Raw genomic sequence first — 21,821 nt, 5'->3', positions numbered from 1 at the left:
TAAAACACGCAGAGGTTCTGCTCTTCCGATGACTTTATTCCAATTCAAAATACAATAGGACTGCACTCGCCTTATATAGGTCGTCGATGTAGAAATCAAAGAACATGACATTAAGATTATGAACATGAATTTCATTTTTATGTACCTAATATATCTTGTAAGCTCCTGTCGTGTCATGTATAAAAACATGTTTATTTTTATTTTTTTATGAAATCCCGGAAAATGTACGATTCCCGCGCGATATTTTGGCATAACGGAGTTGAAGGCGTTATCTATATAGTTTTGATTAAATGCGGTATAGAGATCTACCTCTATGGAGATATGAATATTGAATATTATGTTCTTTATTTTATAAACATGCACGGTACATATATAACGCGAACACAGTGGTTTAAGTGACTTTATATTTTTTTATGAAATAAGGGAGCAAACGGGTCACCTAATGGAAAGCAACTTCCGTCGCCCATGGACACTCGCACCATCAGAAGAGGCTGCAGGTGCGTTGCCGGCCTTTTCAGAGGGAATAGGGTAATAGCTAGGGAAGGATAGGGAAGGGAATAGGGGAGGGTAGTGAAGGAAATAGGAGAGGGTAGAGAAGGGAAAAGAGTAGGGGATTGGGCCTCCGGTAAACTCACTCACTCGGTGAAATACAGCGCAAGCGCTGTTTCACGCCGGTTTTCTGTGAGCCCGTGGTATTTCTCCGGTCGAGCCGGCCCATTCGTGCCGAAGCATGGCTCTCCCACGTCGTTTAAGTTGCATATATCGAAAATAAGATCAAATATATTTTTTTGTCAAAAGAAACAATTATGGGGTCTTAAACCTATTTTCAATTATTTGCAAGTTTTATTTTTGATCTGAGTATTAAATATGTTTTTAATGTAAATAATACGTTTTAACTATTTTTATTAAATTTTTTTGTAATCTTGTAAATTTTTAATCAGTGTTAAGTGTTCACTCTGAACGTCAGAACTATGGTGCTTACCGCCGGGTCGGGAACGTAAACCCGGCGAGAAGAACCGTAATAAAATATTGTTTGTTTATTAAGTACTCTTTTTTATAACATTTTTGATTTTTATTATTACAACTTAAGTAAAAAAATGCACTCGTTTTTATGGAACTAGTTTCTTAAGAAATTTGATCCAAATTAATTTTTATGTATCTTTAGTATAATGAATCTGGGATGTTGGCCGTAATCGTCGATCTTAGATCAAGATAAATCTGAATTTGTAACGAAGTTTATAGTTTTTTTATTATACAACATATTTATTAGGGTCATTAGTTTGATATAAGGAAAAAGGTGACAAAATCCGTCGGCCGCGACATTTCTGAGCCAATTTATAATTGGCCCGCATTGTGTTTTTGAGCCGTAAAAATGTTTTTTACACCTTGTTATTTATGTGTTTTGAGATTTTAAAATGAGATTATGACATCTTTTTCTATTTTGTATAGGTGAAGTGCAGCTTTGGCTATTCCTTAAGGGAGGCCATTTTTAAAGAAATGCAGCTTTTTTCTACAGGTGAGTACAAAACAGGTACTACTCATTAATTATTATCTTTAAATATTATGATTTTATTGAAAGAAGAGAAAAACGGATATGCTTGAAATACGCCGGTAGATTTGTTTCGGCGACGCATTATTTTAAGTCTTTATTAAAATCATAATGTATGATAGCTAATGATAGTATTCTAAGCGTTGATTGAGGTTATAAAGTTATTAATGTCTCGCCATTTAACAAAATAGAAAATTGCCATCAACATCGGTTCAGTATGTCGAAGGTCAATCACAATAATATGTTAACTAGGTAAATTTTATTGTATTTTCCAACGTTTTATGAGTTTTTATGTCAACGAGACAATAAAACATGCTAAAATAATTTTACCAACAGTCCAGTGTCATTCTATTCCTTTTTTTATGAAAAATGCATAATTTAACGTCATTACAGCATTTTTTTAAGTTTCTGAAACTTTTTGGCAATAGGTAGGTAAGTAGAGATTTTTTTTATTCGCCAGACAGCGGTCTTAATGTAGGCCAACTTGAAAACTTAACATTTCTTGACAAATTTTACTGAGGTTACTTTCGTTCAATCACAAGGTTTTTTATATCATTTTATAAATAAATAAATAAATAAACGTTTATTCCCCTTTTTTGACCATTACCCACAAGAATAATTAATTAAAAGACAAAAAAAATTGAACGTACAGTACAAGATTACCTTTACAAATAATGTTGACAATTAATGGTACAAAACAATCCACATTCCACAATAGTATTTAATAGGTATGTATTGTATATTGCACCATTTGCAGCTATTTGATGCTGGTCGCTATACTATAGTACCGAAGAAACATAGAGTTTTATTATTAAAATAAGAATTAAAATATTACGTAGGTACGTCAGATATTGCGACGTCGAATTGCGCCTAACTTACTATTGACGACTACACTGCTGAACCGATTTTGTTAAAATTTTGGTTTAAACTGATAATAACATCATTTACAATACATAGCAAGCAACATAGCAAAATTTGATTACTTAAGAATGTAAACATCTTTATAATAATTTACATAATGAATTAATAAATGTCAGATTTTTTATTGATATTTGATACAATTAAATTATAATTTAATCAGTGATTATTGATTTTCATTATATCTGAATAACAAAAACAATGTCGATATTTGCATTTTTAATTTCTTTTTAAGTGACTCCCAAAAATAGAAGTTATACATTATTATGTAGAGTTGAAGCCGCAGAAGACCAAAATTCATGGCATTCTTAAAAAAATTGTTACATGATATATTTCAAAATAAAAGGCAAATCAATATTTATTGAGGTCGAAATAAAATAAGACATTCTATGCCGTCGCTATTATGCTAGAGGTAGATAATAAAGATAAACTAGAGATCGCCCAATGGTCGAAATTCGGCCTTAGTTCAACGACATTAGGAAGTCCTAATCATATATTTTTCAAATCTTGTCTCTGGGACTCAGCTGATCTCAGACTGGCCGTGTAAGCATTGTCTAATAGTATCTAAGATTCAATAAAAAAAACTATAATCCATTTTCAATTTGTCACCTTGTTGTCAACAGACTTCAACCATAAATAAAAGAGTATAATTCGTATGTAGGCTTGTCACTCAAAAATCTGTCATTTTCCTAGTGTGTGTGTTGAAGTGTGTGTAATGTTTTATTTGTTTAAAAAATGTATGATAAAAGCATAATTTCAAAAAAATATTAGCTCGATGCACTCCTACACCATATAAACTATAACTGTGCAAAATTTCATTCACCTACGTTTCCCCATTTTTCGTCAAAAGAGATACAAAGTTTTTGGCTCACATATTAAAATATAGATAAAATTAATGAATATCTTTTGCACGATTAAACAAACAGATTTGCCTCAGATTTTCATGAAAAAAAGAAAAATAGAAAATTTTAAGCGAAGTTTTACAAGTTCAAAATGTCAACATGCTCATCAAATGGCATCACATTACTCTCTGATTGGAAATATACCTCTAAATTTTACAAAAGATGAGATTGTCAAATTTCTAAAGAAGGTACAGTTTCACATTGTCAATTGTCATAAAAGTAGAGACAAAGTTTAAAGATACAATTTTAAGCGCACCGTGCGTAAAGAAAACCTTTAACACTTACCACCGGGAAATCTGTGAGGGAATATTCGTCCGTGCCTGTTGATGAGCCAAGGGTAGAGCTGGTAAGACTCCCGGGGCACGGGCGCCGCGGGGTGCGGGGGCGGGTGCGGTGGCAGCGGCGCCCCGAAGCCCTGCTGCTGGTGAGCGAGCGCCGCAGCCAGCGCCGCCCCCTGGAAATGCGCCAGGAACTGGTGGTGGTGGCTCTGCGCGTCCAGGTACGGCAGCCTCTTGATCTCCGGCCCAGGGAACACAGCCGGCAGCGCGCTTGGCCTTATCAGCGGCCGGGGAGAGGGACTCCGGGGCGAAGCGACCGGCGACGGCGACCCGGGACTCGCCAACGGAGGCGAAGGATGCTTCGGCCGCTCCGCACCCACTATACTGTCTATACTGAAGCCGATCTTGGGCTTCGATGGCACCGCCACCACAGGGGTCGGTGCGAGAGGCATCATGCTTCGACAAATTCCGGGCACAACACAATCAATATCACACACAAGCACAATCCATCGTGACGCGATACGTACGCCAGAGCGGCGCGCGGCCGAGTGAGCGCCGGCCGCCGCGCGCCCGCTCGTCGAGCGAAAAAATTCAAAAATGGAACCCCTCGCTCCTATTGGTTAACTTCAACCAATGGGCGGTGCCGATTAACTAAACGACGCTCGTTGAACACCCTCAAGGCTCACCATTGGTCGAATTGCCAGGAGGTGGATTTCGAATTTGGAAGCTTTCGGAGGAGGCCGGCTCTGTTGGTTTTAGCCGACCGAGTTGTGTGTGTGTTCGACTCGTCCGGGGCGAAGGATCGCGCGTATCTTTTCAATTCTGGCGGTTATAAATCAATTATTGTGCAGATTGGGCAGGTTAGCGCTTCGCTGTCGTCGTTTTGCGTCGACGAGAGCTTATTAACTCGGTTCTTTATTAGTTTAATGCCGGATAACGATTCGCAATGATGTATAATGGAATCGCGATCGATTTTATCGTCAATAAAATAATTTTTTTCGCGATACGATTTTTATTGAAAACGATAAAAAGTGCATTTCACGCAATTTTCCTACATAAAGAACAATTTTCTGTAAATAGTTTTGATTTCGGTTTTCTAATTAAATTCCTTATCGACGCAATTGATTTTTGATTTGTATTATTATGTCGTTTTTATTGACATTTTATATTGTTATCAATTGATTACCTTACTGAAAGAGCTTTTACCTTTGCTAATAAAATATTTCTTATCGTGATCAAATACGTAACTGGGAACCAAAACTAAATTTATTTTTTTGTTTGAGTTGCAGCTTACAACCAAAAATAGAGACTTTTTGAGTTGCAACTTGACAACTCAAGTCATAAATAAAAAAGGTTGCGCGCCCCTGCTTATTTTGACAAACGCAAAGTAATCTCTGAAATTATTTTTTAACAAAAACGTTGTCTGTGACTTCACCATACTGAATCTTGCAGGAACCGTACATTTTTCCGCGATGAAATTTAGCTAGTGCCCTCTTCCCTAAAGAATTAGGTATACTAATTATAAGTACTTAGGTAAGTAGGTATTACCTAGGTACCTACTCCATACTTGTATAAATATGTTTACAGTAAAAATATACTTACTTTACACAGTAAAAAAGTAAAGTAACTACACCTGATGATGATTTTATCGAAACCGGTCGTGTGACACATAATTGTAATTAAATAAATTAATAAAAGTGGAATAAGTGCATGAAAAGTGTATAATTATTTTCACTGTGCAACCTACCTACGTAGGTAGGGTTGCCAGGCATCCGGATAAAGCCGGACACAGTCAGGCTTTTTGATAGCGTGTCCGGTCAAAATTAATAGGAGTCCAGCTTTTGTAAAGCTTTGAATCAATCATTTTATATGAAAATCTACTAATTTTAGACACCTAATAAAATGTTAAATTGTATGTTAAATTGCTTTAATAAAACAGAAAATTACGAACGTATTCCTACACTAAGAGTTCAGATTCTAAGTATTTGATAGCAGGACTTTTTTGTACAAATGTCCGGCTAAGCCGGCTGCTTTGTTCGGCTTTTCGGTTTAGCGACCTGGTAACCTTATACGGGTAAAAAAAATATTCGAGTTTCTTTCGCCGATTTTTGTCGTAAAGTTAGCTTACGAACTTTAATAGATGATGCCTATTAAAGTAGGTGAAATATTCAAAAGTTTTAGTTTCAATCTAATGATGAAATAAATCACTTTTTTACCTTCAAAAATATTACCTACCTACCTACCTACATTCATGTTAAGTGGGTTAAAATATCTCAAATTATTATTTACGTTGACTTCATGTAGAGCCAAGCTTTTGAATCTACACGGCCTAACTCTACCGACCCTAACTTCAACTAATTAGTAATTACTAAATACCTATGCATATCAGTAAATATGTACCTAATGCTTGGCTGTTTCTTTACTTACTTCAGATCTTAAACTAAATATTCGCATTACCTCCACCGTCCACGAAACGGCGAATTTATACATAATAATATTGTGATATTATGTCGAATTTAAGTTAGGGTCGGTAGAGTTGCCCATGTAGATTCAGAAGCTTGGCTCTACATGAGATATCTTTTTATTATGTGATCGTCTTGGGTCTTGGCAATATTTTACATGAAATGTTTTTGGTGGAATATCTACCCTTATTTTACGATCTGTTCAGAAGTATTTGTATTTTTTTTTTGGATAGAAATAATAGGGTAAAAGAACAAACTGATCACATGATGGAAAGCTTTAAAAGATTTGCCCCTTTGGCAGAGACCAAAGTGTTCTTGCGACAAAAAACAACAGGTGTTTGATAGCAGATATTTCTTTTATTCACAATGTCTATCAGAAATGTTGTAAGTTCTACGTAATATTATGTAAGTATTATAATTTTTTACAGACAGCAAGTATTGTGCAATTAGGTGTTATATATAATACCCGGTACCCCCCACACCGGTTTCGGTGACGGTGGTCGGTTTCATTGAAACCAGGCCAGCTACGGAGGAGTTATTTTATAGTGCCCAAGTGTGTGCGCAGTACACAAGAGCACTATCTATTCCTTTACTCTCATAACCCAGTGGGACGGTAGAACGACACGACTGGCGAGAGATCAGGCGCAGGACCTACTTTTTACATGCACATCCGACGCATGGATCATCTTACTTGGCAGACAATCAGGTGATCAGTCTGCATTGTCCTAACCAAACTTGGAAATACCATGTTTCCAACGCGGGAATCGAACCCACGACCTCCGAGTCAAGAGCCACCACGGAGGCGTTATTAGGTATCATAGATATCATGAGACTCGTAATCAAATCACCCAGTTGAAGAAAACACAAGTGCGTTGCCGGCCTTAAAATATTATAGTTAATATGACTTCCTTCGTTACACAAACCTTCCCTGGACATCCACGAACATTTCAAGACAGAGATTAGCCAAATCAGTTCAGCAGTTCTCGAGTTTTAGTGAAACTAAAAAAATTGGAATTCATAATATTTGTATCCGACTTCTAAGAAGACAAACTAATAAATGGATTGACTATTGAATTTCATATATTTTGTTGTACTTATATTATGTAAATGTGCAAATTTACTACATGTATGGCTATATAAAAAACAATAAGATAATTTGTATGGAAATGCATGGCATCCGCCAGACATGCTGTATGCGACATACAAATTACATACAAAATGTCTGTCGATTTTGACTAGGTGGATAGGCGGATAGGTAGCTAGGTATCATATGATATGCGCTAGATGTTCCAGTATACTACTCCACTAGATGTGGAGTGTGGTATTTCCACGAGTGGAGCCCAAAGAGGCAGAGGTGGTGGGGCTGCGGTCGGTTATCACGCGTTTCCCGTAGTCCCACCTTCAGGAGCAGGAACACCGTTGGGGTTTTAGTGGGTAGTCCCGGGTGCGTCTTCCATCCGCCCCAGGGAGTCCCACATACCTCGGTGGTCCTCCCCAGGCCCCGGGGATGCGTAAATGCATTCCGCCAACGAAAAAAAATGGTATCATATGATATAGGTTTCTCACAGTATGTTACACGAACCCCTAGAGCAACTATACTGAACCTGCGGCCCACTTCATTTTCAGTGGCCCGCGTAAATGGACCAAGAGCCTGCAACGGCCAGACTTTCCTTAGTTTCGGAAAGCTGAAATGCTGCTTACCCGTTTGTGGCCTTTACAGAGGTACGAACGTATGAAATATAATGTAGTATCTAATTTTAGAAAATGAAACAATTCGGGACTTATTTTCAAGTATAAAAATGAATTATAAAATCGAGAATTTTGGGTTAGTCGCCAAATCCAGCCTGAGCTGCATCCAGGATTTGGCCACCTTGCGAGGCTCCTGCGGGTGGCTGTGTGTTGTAATGAACCCAGCGACATAAATTAACTTGGATTAATGCTGTTTCGCCTCACTTGGTGTAGTGATGTGATAGACGATATCGATAAAATATATCGATAAGTTGTCGATATATTAGTGACTGACGAGGGCCAAGTGTTGAGAGTCGCGATCCAGCAGAGCCGTATGTTGCTAATATCGATAACAATAGGTAGGTATCATTGATTAGTAGTACCTACTCCAAGTTCCAACGTTTTACTTATTTTCTTTGATCGTTACCAATATGTGACAGGCTAGATCGCTAAAGAACTGTAGTCTGTAGTCACTCTGTACGGTACCGAGAGGTACTCGTACATGTGCCTAAGTAGAATAACATCTATATCTACAAATATTATAAAGCTGAAGAGTATATTTGTTTGTTTGGACGCGCTAATCTCTGGAACTACTGCTCCGATTCGAAAAACTATTTTAGTGTTAGATAGCTCATTTATCGAGGAAAGCTATTAGGAACGTCTAGTCTATTATAATTTTAGAAAATGGGAAAAAAAATTATATACTTTATTATGTTGAGTGATAAAACCTTATCTTAATGAAACTTTAGAGCACTGAAGGATACGCTTATAACACAGAAGCTAACACAGACGTGGCTCAAAAATTTTGCTCTACATGTTGTCGATAAAACGCACATCCCTACACAAATCAATCAAAACGATGTGTAACAATACCGGTGTATGTGTGGTCGACGCGGGCGGGCCGATTGTTTGCAACACTAATACCATCATCATCATTATACCACTGCAAGAAGGAAATGGTCAATGGGGGAGAGAAAAATTGCAAGAAATTGTACAATCAGGTAAGTTGATTCAAGGCCTATCAAAGTTATTTAGTCGCGCTATGTCAAACCCAGCCGATAGATGATAGATCACAAGTAACATTAAATTAACATAACCCAATGGACAATGACATAACGCGAACGAATGACGTATCGTCTGCCTATGTATCAATTTCTAAATTTTTGAGGCACAATTATTCTACAGAGGTCAAAGTGCGGTACAGTCGAAGCCATGCTTGTCACAGTATGGCTTTAACTATAATTTATTTAAAACAGCCTTGATATAATTTTAAGAATTTTGCAAGGGTCACGCTGGATTTTTATGTAAATGACTTTAAAACTGACTAAGTGATAATAATAATGAAGGGTGTGTTTGTGTCTCGTATAGTGATATAGAGTTACTACTATATTACGTAGATGACGCCCGTAACTACGTTGCGCCAAAATTCGTTTATCGCCTGGGAACCGTACATTTTTCCGGGATAAAAAGTATCCTATGTCCTTTCCCGGGACTCAAAGTATCTCCAGTAGAGTTCACTGTGAAAGTAGCTATATAGACATACTTTACCGACTTAATATCATAAATTTTATAATATTAAGTGAAGTGGGTATGGATATAGAGTTCACTGTAAAAGTGGCAGCGCTGAAAAAGCTATTTTTTGTGATTTGTGTGGCAAAGCGCCCCTGCGTCATCAATAATTTGCCAGTACAAAAGTTAAAAAGAACGTTTATTTACAGTGATTCATGGGACTCATCATGGACTCATAGACACCCTGAAATATTATCACCTTGTTTTGTTTCACTCTGTATAATACTTGTTATTATATTTTTCTTCCAATTTATTAATTTATTACATACTCCATTTCTTATTTAATACAAATCCAGTTCCCCTTAGTATATTACATAAAAACACTAAAACAATGTTACAAAACTACTACATAGCTCTAAGCGTTAAGATCGCTTGCTCTGATAACTAGAATAAAATAAGTTTGGCAGTTTATTACATCGTGGCTGACACTAATTCCGAACCGCGATTACGAGTTTATCTAAACTGTTAACAGTTAAGTGAACACGGACAGGTTAAATATTTTAACTATGTAAGATTACTAAGATAGAGACATCGACAAGTTTTTGTCGAAAACGGAACAACGGTTTTTTTTAATGGTCTTATAAAGTAAGAGTTAAGAAGTGTAGCCAGAAAGCCTAAAAAAATTTGAAACTAAGTATAAACGTATATTATTACGTAAGAATTTTTAAGTCCTTGCGGCCGCATTAATAACTACCCTTTTAAAAGTTTAATCAATATAAATTGTCTTACACCTTGCAAATTCAAACACAAAAATTAAATAACCGAAAACCCGGGGGCAAAATTAAATCACCACGTGTAGAAAAGCGGCCATTACGAATACCCAATTAACAAAACCACACCTCAAACTCTTTAGCCATTTATTGATAGGCTCAGATAAGAAAAAACCATCGGATCGTTTAGTTCGTTCGTATTTATATTGCCTTTGTCAGCGCACTTATGTGAAGGGTATAAGGCTTACTTTAATGACACTCCGAATATAGCTCGCAGCGACCATAAAATATAACCCACGTCCACTTATTTCTGTTTGTTAATTCGTTTAATTACAACCGCCATAACTGGCAATTATTGTTTTAAAGAATAAAAAAGCAACACGAGTTCAAACTACTTATTTTTAATAAGTAACTAAGACGTTACTTGGTGACGTTGATGAATCGAGGAATGTTGCGTTCGATATTTAAAAGTTTTTCAAACTTTATACAATTTTTTAAATTGCGTAGAATATAGAGCCAGGAAACTATGCTCTAAGTAAAGTTTAATCCCAGTAAAGTTTACTACTACTACACTTTACTACACACTTTACTACACTTTAGTGAAATAAAAAACTCGGTCATTTATTGAATTAGGTAATAACTAAAAATATATAGGTATAACATCCACAGCCGAACATAATCGAACTTTTGGAAGTCTTCAAACAGTCTTCAGTCTTCTATACTTACTTTAAAATTAAAACTGAACATACACCAAGTCAGTCTTACACGAAGGTAAAAGCCAAAAGGCTGCATTTATCCTGAAACTGGGAATTAATAGTAAGTGCTTTAAACATTGTTAGGAAGACATTAATAAAGCAGCATTGTATCGCAGCCATTAGGGCGTTTGTTTGGATTGCTAATTAAAAATACAAACGGCGACCGCGCACGCCATCTACAAATAATGACCCTTAATTATTGTGCGCCATATTAATTCTGCCATTTTAGGCGCTTTTTTTGGTCGAGGTCAGTTTACAAGTGCTTATTTATAGAGATAAGCTGACGGACGGTTTTACGATGAACTGATTGCGTAACTGGTTGCCTAAATATTCTGATCCCATTGCTGGATTCATAGTAATGACTAATGACTAATGAGGATTTTCGGTATTTCATATCCCGCTAGAGTCTAGACCCTATAGGCCCTAGAGGCCCTAGGCCCTATCCAATGTCCCCAATCCGCTGTGCTGGAGATGTGTAAAGCATTTCCCCGTGTTAAAAAAAGGGTGGTCCAATGATCTTAATAACATTTATTATATTAAGTGGCCCAGCTACTATTATGTACTACTAATATATTATATTCTGTGCTATTACTACATACACTACGGTCCCTCTATAGTTGGGGCAATTTAATAGGCCACATTTGACAGTTCAACAAAATTGAGCCTGGTAGCCTTGTAACGACGCCATAAAAAAATAAATATTTTATCATTGTTATTACTGCACAATTTACTCACTTTTTCTAATAACGATTACATATTTATTATAAACATAACCAATACGAGTTCTTTTACTATTTATTTTCACTGATAAACAAATTTTAACATAAAAAACAAATTATGATTTAAAGAACTGAACGTCGGTACAATGTTACGTCAGCTGACCTTTTTTCTTTTTAAACTCTAGGGATGTTACTCTAAAAATCGAAAGCGAATAAGTAGAATCAGATGCATTGATTAGTTGTAACGATATATCCACATAAATTCATAACCACGTTGTGAAAAGTAACACATATTCATGTGAAATGAATAATGATAATACAAAATTTAACAGTTTTGATATTTCAAGTGAATAAATGCAATTTTTCTAGTAAATTATGCACTTGTCTTATTTTGCTCCTTGAATTATTTACAAAAGAAAAAGTAATAATAGGACAGGAATTCGTTTTTGGTTTTATAAATAACATATAAAATTCAAATATTTTATTTCAAGTCCGTATCGATTTATTCGTTTTGGTCGATGTTTTTAAGCAGCTTACCTCACTATGGAGATTATTCTGACAGATGTCAAATGTGGCCTATTAAATTGCCCCGACAGTAAAGTCTAATGACTTTTTGGCAGAACCATTACTATTTCAAAGATTGCAACTCAAGTATAGTTGAAAATAAACTGTCACTATGACATTGTCATTTGTCACTTTGAAGTTGACACATGACGTTAATTTCAAAGACGAAGAATAATTTCCAATTGAATTTTTGTAATCAGCGGAATTTTAATTATCAAAATGTTTTATTTATAACAAATTTAATTATAAATAAGTAACATAACATGAAGGAAGCTGTTTAATATACATTAATGTTTAAAGGTTTTACTCTAATGGGTTACCGTGTAACAGGATCGAGATGTCTCACAGTTTGTCTAGGATTTACCTTTATTATGGGCTGTTTTCTGGCCTCCCTTCCTATTGTACCTTCAGGTAAGATCTTTGATATAATAATATCATTCGCATATACCGGTAGGAGTAGTTTCATAGCGTTTAATTTAACTTTTTGGAAACCCGCCAAACTATAAGGATACGAATGTTTTTTTTTTCTATAAGTAATCTTTAACATTGCATTGCTATCTTTATTAGTTACTGATAGACGATAATATTAGTTACTCATAAACTATATCGTATAATGTTTCATTTCCAGAAACAGTCAATCCTCGAATTTCGGCGACAACACATAAAAAGAGATTAGCTATAATAGTTCCTTTTCGAGATCGCTTTGAAGAACTACTAGAGTTTGTGCCGCATATGTATACGTTTCTGAACAAACAGAACATCCCCTTTCACATATTCGTCGTCCAACAGAAAGACAGCAATAGATTTAACAGAGCTTCACTTATAAATGTCGGATATTTATTCAGTAAAACGAATTATGACTACATAGCTATGCACGACGTAGATCTTCTACCGATAAACGATAATTTGAGATATGACTATCCAAGAAACGGACCTGTACACATATCCTCACCAGAAACACATCCTAAATATCATTACGATACATTCATAGGTGGTATACTTCTTATAAGTAACGAACATTTTGAAAAAGTCAAAGGTATGTCTAATAACTATTGGGGTTGGGGGTTAGAAGACGATGAGTTTTATGTTCGAATAAAGGATGCCGGTTTGAAAATAAGCAGACCAGAGAATATTACTACGGGAACAGAGAATACTTTTAAGTGAGTAATATTTTAGCATACTACTTTTAGGCAAAAGATTCTAAGTGAGCATGTTTTTTTTATGAAATAATACTTAAAAAGAACCCAAAATATTGCGGAACTTCCTCATTATGAGGAAGCGGAAGAGGAATCCTCAGCAATCCTAATGTTAGGCGAATTGTGGGTACCGCCACATCAGCAATCACTTCTAATAAATATTTTATGTACAATTTCCAGGCACGTCCATGACAAAACTTACAGAAAACGTGACATGCGGAAGTGTTACAACCAGCGTGAGGTGACCCGTAGACGTGACAGAGTGACCGGCCTCCATGACGTCGCATACAAGATACATAATACACACAGTGTTACAGTAGATACCTTACCCATAACCGTTGTAAACGTGGAGCTGATATGCAATAAAACACTGACGCCTTGGTGCGTCTGCCCTGAGCCACCTAAGGTCAAAAAAGCGAGGTAGCATTGCAATGTATGTACAGAGAAACTTTAGTAATGTCTTAGGCCAGGGAGATTGTCTTAAAAGGTTAGAAAAACTGCCTCAAAAATTTATTGTTTTGGCCACAGACATAGATCATGTTAGATACCGCATGGGTATGTACTTCGCGTGCCATATCGCGTTTCTAAACCACGAGCAATGCTCGTCTTTCGAAAGTCTGTTCTTTAGTCTGCTATTGGAATCGGATGTCAATCGGAATTTTAAAAATACCTAAATGCCTAAAAGTGCCGTATTGAGGTGTAGAAATTCAAATAGAAACGTTGGCCTAGATAATGGGCTCTTTTCTTATTGACATCAGTACAACACATTGCTATAAAAAAAAGTGGCACGCTCGTTTTCATACAAATGGAGCGACATGCAGTATCTATCTTGATCTATGTCTGTGGTTTTTGCAATATACAGAGTGTAATAAAACTAAGTGATAATACTTTAGAGTTTAGGGTGTACATTATGTGTTCCTAGTATAAAGTCCACTATGAAAATGACAACACTTTTTTGTGATTTGTATGGGGAAGCGCATTAAGGTCATGAGTTCGCCCACACAAAAGTAAAAATAGCTTGCTCCTCCAGCGTTGCTACTTTCACAGTTTAAGTGGCGGCCGAAAAGGAAGATCTTCCGACCGAGAGAGATAGCACGCTCAGTCAGGCCGAAGTCCACTGACGTCATTTCAGACGTTGTATAATATATCTTGCCGTTCTCCGAAACTTCGATAGCGCGATGCAGGAATTTTAGGCGAATTGTGGGTACCGCCACACCTAAACTCTTTACAAGGAACACATACACACCCTAAAGTATTATCACTTAGTTTTGTTACACCCTGTAGCATTATTACTTAGTTAATGTTTTTGGAAATAAGAAAGACATTGATGGTTGAATTGGTAAAACCAGTAGCTGATTTATAAATGCTGTCTTAAATTGGAGCTTGGTTTGATGGATTGTTATTAAGAGACTACTTATTTTAGTAGCATTTGAGTATTACCCAATTTGCATTTTACTGACCAATGTATTGAACAATTTTGTCACAAAGTCTATAGAGAACAGATGGGGTGCCTATGTCACAGTATAAAACAAAATATCTTCATTTAATACCTCGATCGTGGAAAAACCAGACACAATAGCTTATCTATTGTTATATTGGTCGCATGTGACCGCTTGGGAGTTGAAGCATTCAAATGGTTTACCGTTTGTATGTAAGCCCAGCACACACACAATATAAAAACTGAAGATGTTATACTGTTTTATACTGAGATAATATCCTGGTAGAGGTTAGGTAGTAAGGTTATGCTAGGAACATTTGGTGTCCCATCATTTCAAGACTTTTCCATATTATATAATTTTGCTCTTTTGATTTACAACTTGAATGAAAATGTAATATGAATGATGCATAGCAGTACTTAGTCTCTCTTCTTAGTATTTAGTTGTGAATTTTCCTATTTAATACTCTCTCCAAAACTTTAAGAATTTGTACACAATTTTATGTATTTTATAAAATATTTCTATAAACCATGTTGAGTTATTTAAATACTCTCTGGGATTGTATGAGAGTGACTATATAGATTAAACTTCAGTCAATTATTTTTAATCCTTTAAACATACATTATGTCGATCCGCAGCGGTATGGGCTATTTGTATTGGGGTATATTTGTACCCTAGGTTTTAAAAACGTATGAAAAATGAAACCATCCGCAGCGCAGGCGCGGTCGCAGCCTGACATTTTGGAAGGGGTCAGACAGTAGGGGGGGGGGACAGAAGCGGTCATTAATGTCTCCCTGTTAAAAAACTTGCCATTTTCTATAGAAACCGCGATTGACAATGAAGCGTCAGATGTTCCTAGTCTAAGGGCGATATCGTATTTTGCTCGATGTGAACTGAATATGAAGCAAATTATATCACTTCGAAATCATAAAAAGTTGAAGATTATCATTCTCAGAGTTACCAAGAGATTTTCCGATGAATCTGTAATAATTTGTGTCTTTATGACAAATCAATTTTATTCTTTTCACTTTTCATTTAGCGCCTACACTAACGGCCGTTCCCAATATTTGATCTATCTCTGGTTTTGCCCTACTAGAGATAGGAATAGCTCACATTAGTCATTAGAGACATATATTTTATGTCAATTCAATGTTAGCTGTATCAGTTGTATGTCAAAGCAGAGATAGATTGATTATTGGGAACGGCCGTTAAAAGCCAATGACCGCTACCGCCTCGTTTCACCGAGTACAGTTTAGTCACTACAATAAAAAAAATGTCGCTGCTATAGGATAGCTAGAATTTTTTTTATTATTTGGCAAGATTTTGAGATTTATTCATTTGTCCCAGATTTTGGGGGGGGGGGGGGGGTCATGTACCCTGTGACCCCCCCATTCGACCGCGCCTGCCGCAGCGGCGCGACATAATGTGTATCTTAATACTCCTGTTCCATTACTTTATAAGGAATGTTTATACAATGTAAATATATTATTCAATATTATACACCATAGTTTTAATGTGGTTTTAACCTCCTTGAAATCAAGCAAGTTCATCTAACAGAGTCCCAAAAACGCCATCTAGCGCTCAGTAGAGGAGACTTTTCCAAATATGAGTCTGGCAAAGAAAATAGGTTTATCACAAATGTTTGTTACTTAGAAAGTGAAGTGGAACTTCAAACTAACGAGTAAAAATAACATTAGTTATGTCCACACTGTGCACTTTCATCTTCAATTTTCGTCATCAACTTTCATATTGGCGCATTCAATAATTGAATGCGTCAAGGAACGCAACGCCAATATTGTCATTTTTGAAGTTTTGGTCAGAGGGCATGCGTCGCGTGCATGCCTCACGTTCGCTGTTGACTGCGCTATAACGCATGCCCTTGACGAACAGAAAAAGGCACAGTGTGGACAAAGCTAATTATTTTGTAGCGCCTTCTATTAAAATGAAATTTAATTTTAACACCCATTGAAATAGTGGGTAGTGAGTTTTAGGTACGACGGGTCTTTAAACGACAATTAACTTAAAAATACAGTCGTCTTTTAAAGTTAATTGTCGAAAATTAGTTTTTCAACCAATCACTCATCCCCATTTAATTTGCTTTGCATAGGTTTTCTAATGTGATGGCTTAAGACAAACTAATTGGAGATCAATTAAAACCATATTAAATATTTTTTACGTTTATTGTATCAAACATTAAGCGATTCTAATGTTCAAATACAGCTTATACAGCAAATATTTTCATATATCAGAAAATATATTACAACAGTCTGGTCAAGTGTCGAAAAATATTCCAAGGAACTTTTAATATTATTTTGTTGCAGATATGTATACTAACAGTCTACGAGGCAAGCTATATTTTGCAAAGACTACTGTATAATTATACAAACAATAATATACAGGATGTAACTACTAACTAAACCAAGTGATATCTGATAAATGATAATATATGTGTCCTCAGGATAGATTTCACCGTGAAAGTAGCAGCGCTGAAAGAGATACATTTTTTTATGAAATAAGGGGGCAAACTAGCAAACAGGTCACCTGATGGAAAGCAACTTCCGTCGCCCATGGACACTCGCAGCATCAGAAGAGCTGCAGGTGCGTTGCCGGCCTTTTAAGAGGGAATAGGGTAATAGGGGAGGGTATGCATGGGAAGGGAAGGGAATAGGGGAGGGTAGGGAAGATGATAGGGTAGGGAATTGGGCTTCCGGTAAACTCACTCACTCGGCGAAACACAGCGCAAGCGCTGTTTCACGCCAGTTTTCTGTAAGAACGTGGTATTTCTCCAGTCGAGCCGGCCCATTCGTGCCGAAAAATGGCTCTCCCACGTCTAAAAACGTCGTTTTTGTATGGACAAATTCATGATGGGCTCTTGCTCATAGAAATCACAAAAAATTGCTCTTTCAGCGCTGCTACTTTCACCGTGAACTCTTATGTAAGGGACACATACACATCCTAAAGTATTATCACTTAGTTTTGTTACACCCTGTATATATGTACCTATCCTTAATTCTATTTTGCACTTGAAAGCAATAGAATTTTGAGTATGACTAAAGAGATGCTTTTGATTATATCAACATTAATATCAAAGCAATATAATAATAATGATTTTAAGATGTACTCGGCTGATTATTTTGCTTGCAATAGCAAATTGTGCATTAGTTACTATAGAACCTCCTCCTTTATTGGGAGTCGGTTAAAAAATTAATTAAGGGATTATCAGGGTAATCATAAACGAGGAGTAACCAAACTAGGGCCGGTATAAATAGTCAGTACTCGAGATGCATCTCGGTCTCAAGACACGGTTCAGGCTCTGTCAAAAATTGGACCAATCATAGAGCCGAACCGCGTCTTGAGACGGTCGCATCTTAAGTACTGACTATTTATACCGGCCTAAGTGATAATACTTAAGGGTGTGTACGAGTCCCTGTATTGAGTTCACTGTGAAAGTAGCAGCGCTGAAATAATATTTCTTTAACTTTTGTACGGGAAAATTCATGACGCTCGGGCGCTTGTCCATACACATCACAAAAAAATGCTATTTCCGCGCTGCCACTTTCACAGTGAACTCTACATAAGGGGCTCACACACGCCCTAAAGTATTATGAATTAGTTTTGTTACACCTTGTATATTAAAATTTTAAATGGGTTAACCAAAAATGTAAATAAAATCATTGTAACGGTCAACAGCAACCTAAAATGTAAATAAAAGCAAATTGTATCATAATCAAAAACCTGCACGACACATTACACTCAATTGTACCTAAACACAAAATAAGATTAAGTACAAACTAAATGCTATTGTTTATACCACGGCTCCGTGGTTTATACAGTGTGTTAGTGTAAACACCGTTATCCTTGAAACCATCAAATGAGCCCGTCAAAATGACCAACTTATTCTATGAGAACAATGCTGGGAACTCAAAAAAAAGTGCCGTCTTCGTACCCATACGGATGCCCGGATCGGCAATTTGTATGGGTATGAAGGCGGATTTTTTTGAGTTCCCAGCATGATTGTTCTCATAGAAAAAGTTGTTCATTTTGACGGGCTCATTTGATGGTTTCAAGGATAACGGTGTTTACACTAACAGCTTGTATACTACTTACCTAGTAACTTTGCTTTTCTGAAAACCAATCAAAAGAAAGAAATAGACCTGAGCAACATAATTTGTATTATAAATTACAAATTCCATTTATTTAAAAGCTAAAATAATAAATATTTTATCTATTACATTAACCCATGCTCCAAAAACCTTTTTTAAGTTCACAACCAAAAATATAATATATTCCTTTCACAACTTGGTAACTAAAATTTGAAATACAAAACATCAAATAAATACATACTTAACCATTTTAAAGTTTCAACTTTTGCCCACCAAAACCATATAAAAAAAACAATTTATAAAAACTAACATAAGATAAACATATTTTTAATATATTTAAAGAAACAAGAGTATTTTAAAATAAATATTATTTCTATAATAGGATATATTACTGCAAAGTTTTCACACTAGAGGCAGCACGAGCACAGACAGTAAGACAGGGAATTCACTACCGGGCTGCCTGCGGGCCGCCCGGTCTGGCACAAGTCTGGCGCTTGCCCCTATTGAACACACACAGAACAGGCAAGTCAGTCGAATAGATAGAGGGCTGCAGCTCGGTCGTGGACTCATGGACTCAATCTTCTTTGTAACAAATGATAGATCAGCTTTGGATTTATCAATAAGTTCGCTGTATTAGCGGCATTACATAGATCGGTATTCATGTAATCCTTGCTTTTAACTTTCTACAAACAAGGATACGACCGGTAATATATATGGAAATAAACGAATGTCAAAATTGTTTTGTGCCTTCATTCCGAAGTTTAGTGTTTGTATTGTTTACAGTAATATGTTTTAAAATAATATTTTAAGTGCACTCCAATCGCTCTCCAAGGCGCGAATGACGACGGGCCGCCAGTCGCGACCATTCATGTATAAAATGCGATCTCGCGGGCAGGCTGCGGGCACGGGCCAACGGGCATGTCTGTGCCCGTAGTCCGTACCTAGGAATTGACTAGCAGACATGCGACAGACCTGCCCGTGACGGGCGGCCCGTAGCGGGCGACCCGGTAGACAATTCCCCGCTTAAACAAAAAGTTTTGTTCGACGTCTGACAACTGACAAGTGACAACGTTTCTGTCATACTGATATAACGTGTGCGTGTGCAACATGTCGGATTGTGGTCGGATCACTGACCTCCAATAAACAAGTATAGTGCGTCAAGAAAGTGAAGAAATTAAAAAGTGGCGACATCGTAGTGTCATCCCTTTTTTCTTAGATTGATTTGAAAGGGATGACACTACGATGTTGCCACTTTTTAATTTCTTCACTTTCTTGACGCACTATACGCTGTACTTATGATACCCAACTTGCTTTTTGTGCCTATTTGAAGCGGAATCAGTGCACCCAATGCGGGGGAAGAGAACTAAATCTGAATGCAAATGGCCGCTTAATCGTTATTGGTTGTCATCTTCATTTGTTTTGTTAATGTTTAGACTTCTATTTGTGGAAACATGTTAATAGTGCTTAGATATTAATCAACTTTAGTTTTATTATTTAAGTTTTATCACTGCATGTTTTCCGTTCAAATAAAAATAAAATCACTAGTATTAGTTCCAAGTACTCTCACTACTGCTATCAGCGCCAATATGGCGTAATTTTTACGTCAGATTTAGTTCTCTTCCCCCGCATTGGGGGCGCTAATTCCGCTTCAAATAGGCACAAAAATAGCTGTCATTTCAATGGGTACTATAATTCCAGCGTACTTGTATAATGGGGGTCAGTGGGTCGGATTATTTACAGTGTGTGCTAGCGGCGCCCTCTGCTCCGACTTTTGCGTTATATTCCCTATTTTATAATCTAGTAGTAGTGTCATTCCTGGTTAGATCTGTCCAGGGTTTCAACCGTTTAACTTTTTGTTTCATTCTTTAATTTGGAATGAAAAAAATCAAATCGAAATGTCTAATGCAATATCACAACATATCACTGAGTGCATTCCATGCTCTAAATTCCGCACTCAGGGATTTGATTACTTAATTTTAATTGAATAAAGAGTTTTACAGAGCATCGATTATGTTGAAATCTTCATTAAATAAAAATTAAATAAACATTGAAATTTCTCTGAGTGCGGATCTTACCATATCTAAAGCGCCCAGCGCGGCTAAAATGGTCGCTTTGAAGAATCATGATATGAATCATAATATGATTCATTTTTCTAAAATCGCAAAATGCAACTCTGCTTGCAATTCATTTCTGTTTTTTTTGCACTGATTTGACATTTGTCAGTTTGACAGTTTTGACAATTCATTTGCTGAATTGATTGAGAGGAATTGCTAAATGTGACCATTTTAGCCCCGCAGTACACAATGGCCCACGATGGTCCACTGCAGGCCATCGTAAACTGTAGACCACGATTTGGTAATAAACACAATGACGCATGGCTCATTACTCCTGGCTATCACTGGCCATCGTCCGCCATCATACATAATTACCAACACAATGGCGATTGCTTGTAGTGGGCCAGCATGGACCATTGTCAAGAGGCACGTTCATAGAGGAACCATCTCTTCTTTTTTCATTGTCTCTTGTTGTATATTTCTGTCTATTCTACGGTGATGGACAGATTTTCTACTCAGAGATGCAGGATTTCTCCTCTTATCTCTACTTCTACTATAGACAAGACTGAAAATTACTTGTTCTTTACAACTTTTTATTTTAAAGGATACCTTACATTTCAGAACATAGTTTTCGTATCCAAAATGGCTATTTGTTAAAAATCATTTACAGGTTCAGCTTTTAACTTTCTTTTTTTTTCAATGAGTTAATGAAATTACTTAAACAACATGTTAAAAAATACTCATTGTAATTAATAAATAACTAAATAAGGCAGTATTAGAGATCTTAGTTAAAGTTAATCCTGCGTTAGATATCCGTTTATTTTTTTATAAAGACGAAGAATATCCTCAGGTTTTTATTATTTTTGACCAAGGGTTAT

General features: G+C 36.5%; 2 protein-coding genes across 2 annotated transcripts in view; one reads left to right on the top strand and one right to left on the bottom strand.

The window, feature by feature from the left end:
- LOC121737772 (homeotic protein empty spiracles-like) overlaps positions 1-4,182 on the bottom strand; it is a 35,372-nt gene extending 31,190 nt beyond the window's left edge. Inside the window, exon 1 of the mRNA XM_042129466.1 lies at positions 3,655-4,182. Coding sequence (XP_041985400.1) covers positions 3,655-4,102 — 448 coding nt within the window. The 5' untranslated portion in view covers positions 4,103-4,182. The remainder of the gene's footprint in view (positions 1-3,654) is intronic.
- Positions 4,183-12,336: 8,154 nt separating this feature from the next.
- Positions 12,337-13,895, top strand: LOC121737641 (beta-1,4-galactosyltransferase 7). The gene is made up of 3 exons (XM_042129300.1): positions 12,337-12,565; positions 12,783-13,314; positions 13,531-13,895. Exons 1-3 carry the CDS (start codon positions 12,445-12,447, stop codon positions 13,772-13,774), a joined length of 897 nt encoding a protein of 298 aa, XP_041985234.1. The 5' UTR covers positions 12,337-12,444; the 3' UTR covers positions 13,775-13,895.
- Positions 13,896-21,821: the final 7,926 nt, after the last annotated feature.

The sequence above is a fragment of the Aricia agestis genome, chromosome 21, assembly GCF_905147365.1.
Source record: "Aricia agestis chromosome 21, ilAriAges1.1, whole genome shotgun sequence".
In the NCBI taxonomy this organism is placed as follows: Eukaryota; Metazoa; Arthropoda; class Insecta; order Lepidoptera; family Lycaenidae; genus Aricia; species Aricia agestis.
This window is presented reverse-complemented; position numbering and strand designations above follow the sequence as displayed.

Bases quoted from the DNA above. Each gene is read 5' to 3' on its own strand.
- LOC121737641 (XM_042129300.1), top strand. From the start codon at position 12,445: ATGTTTAAAGGTTTTACTCTAATGGGTTACCGTGTAACAGGATCGAGA. The intron at 12,566-12,782 runs GTAAGATCTTTG...TTTCATTTCCAG, and splicing joins CCTTCCTATTGTACCTTCAG to AAACAGTCAATCCTCGAATT. The intron at 13,315-13,530 runs GTGAGTAATATT...TACAATTTCCAG, and splicing joins GGAACAGAGAATACTTTTAA to GCACGTCCATGACAAAACTT.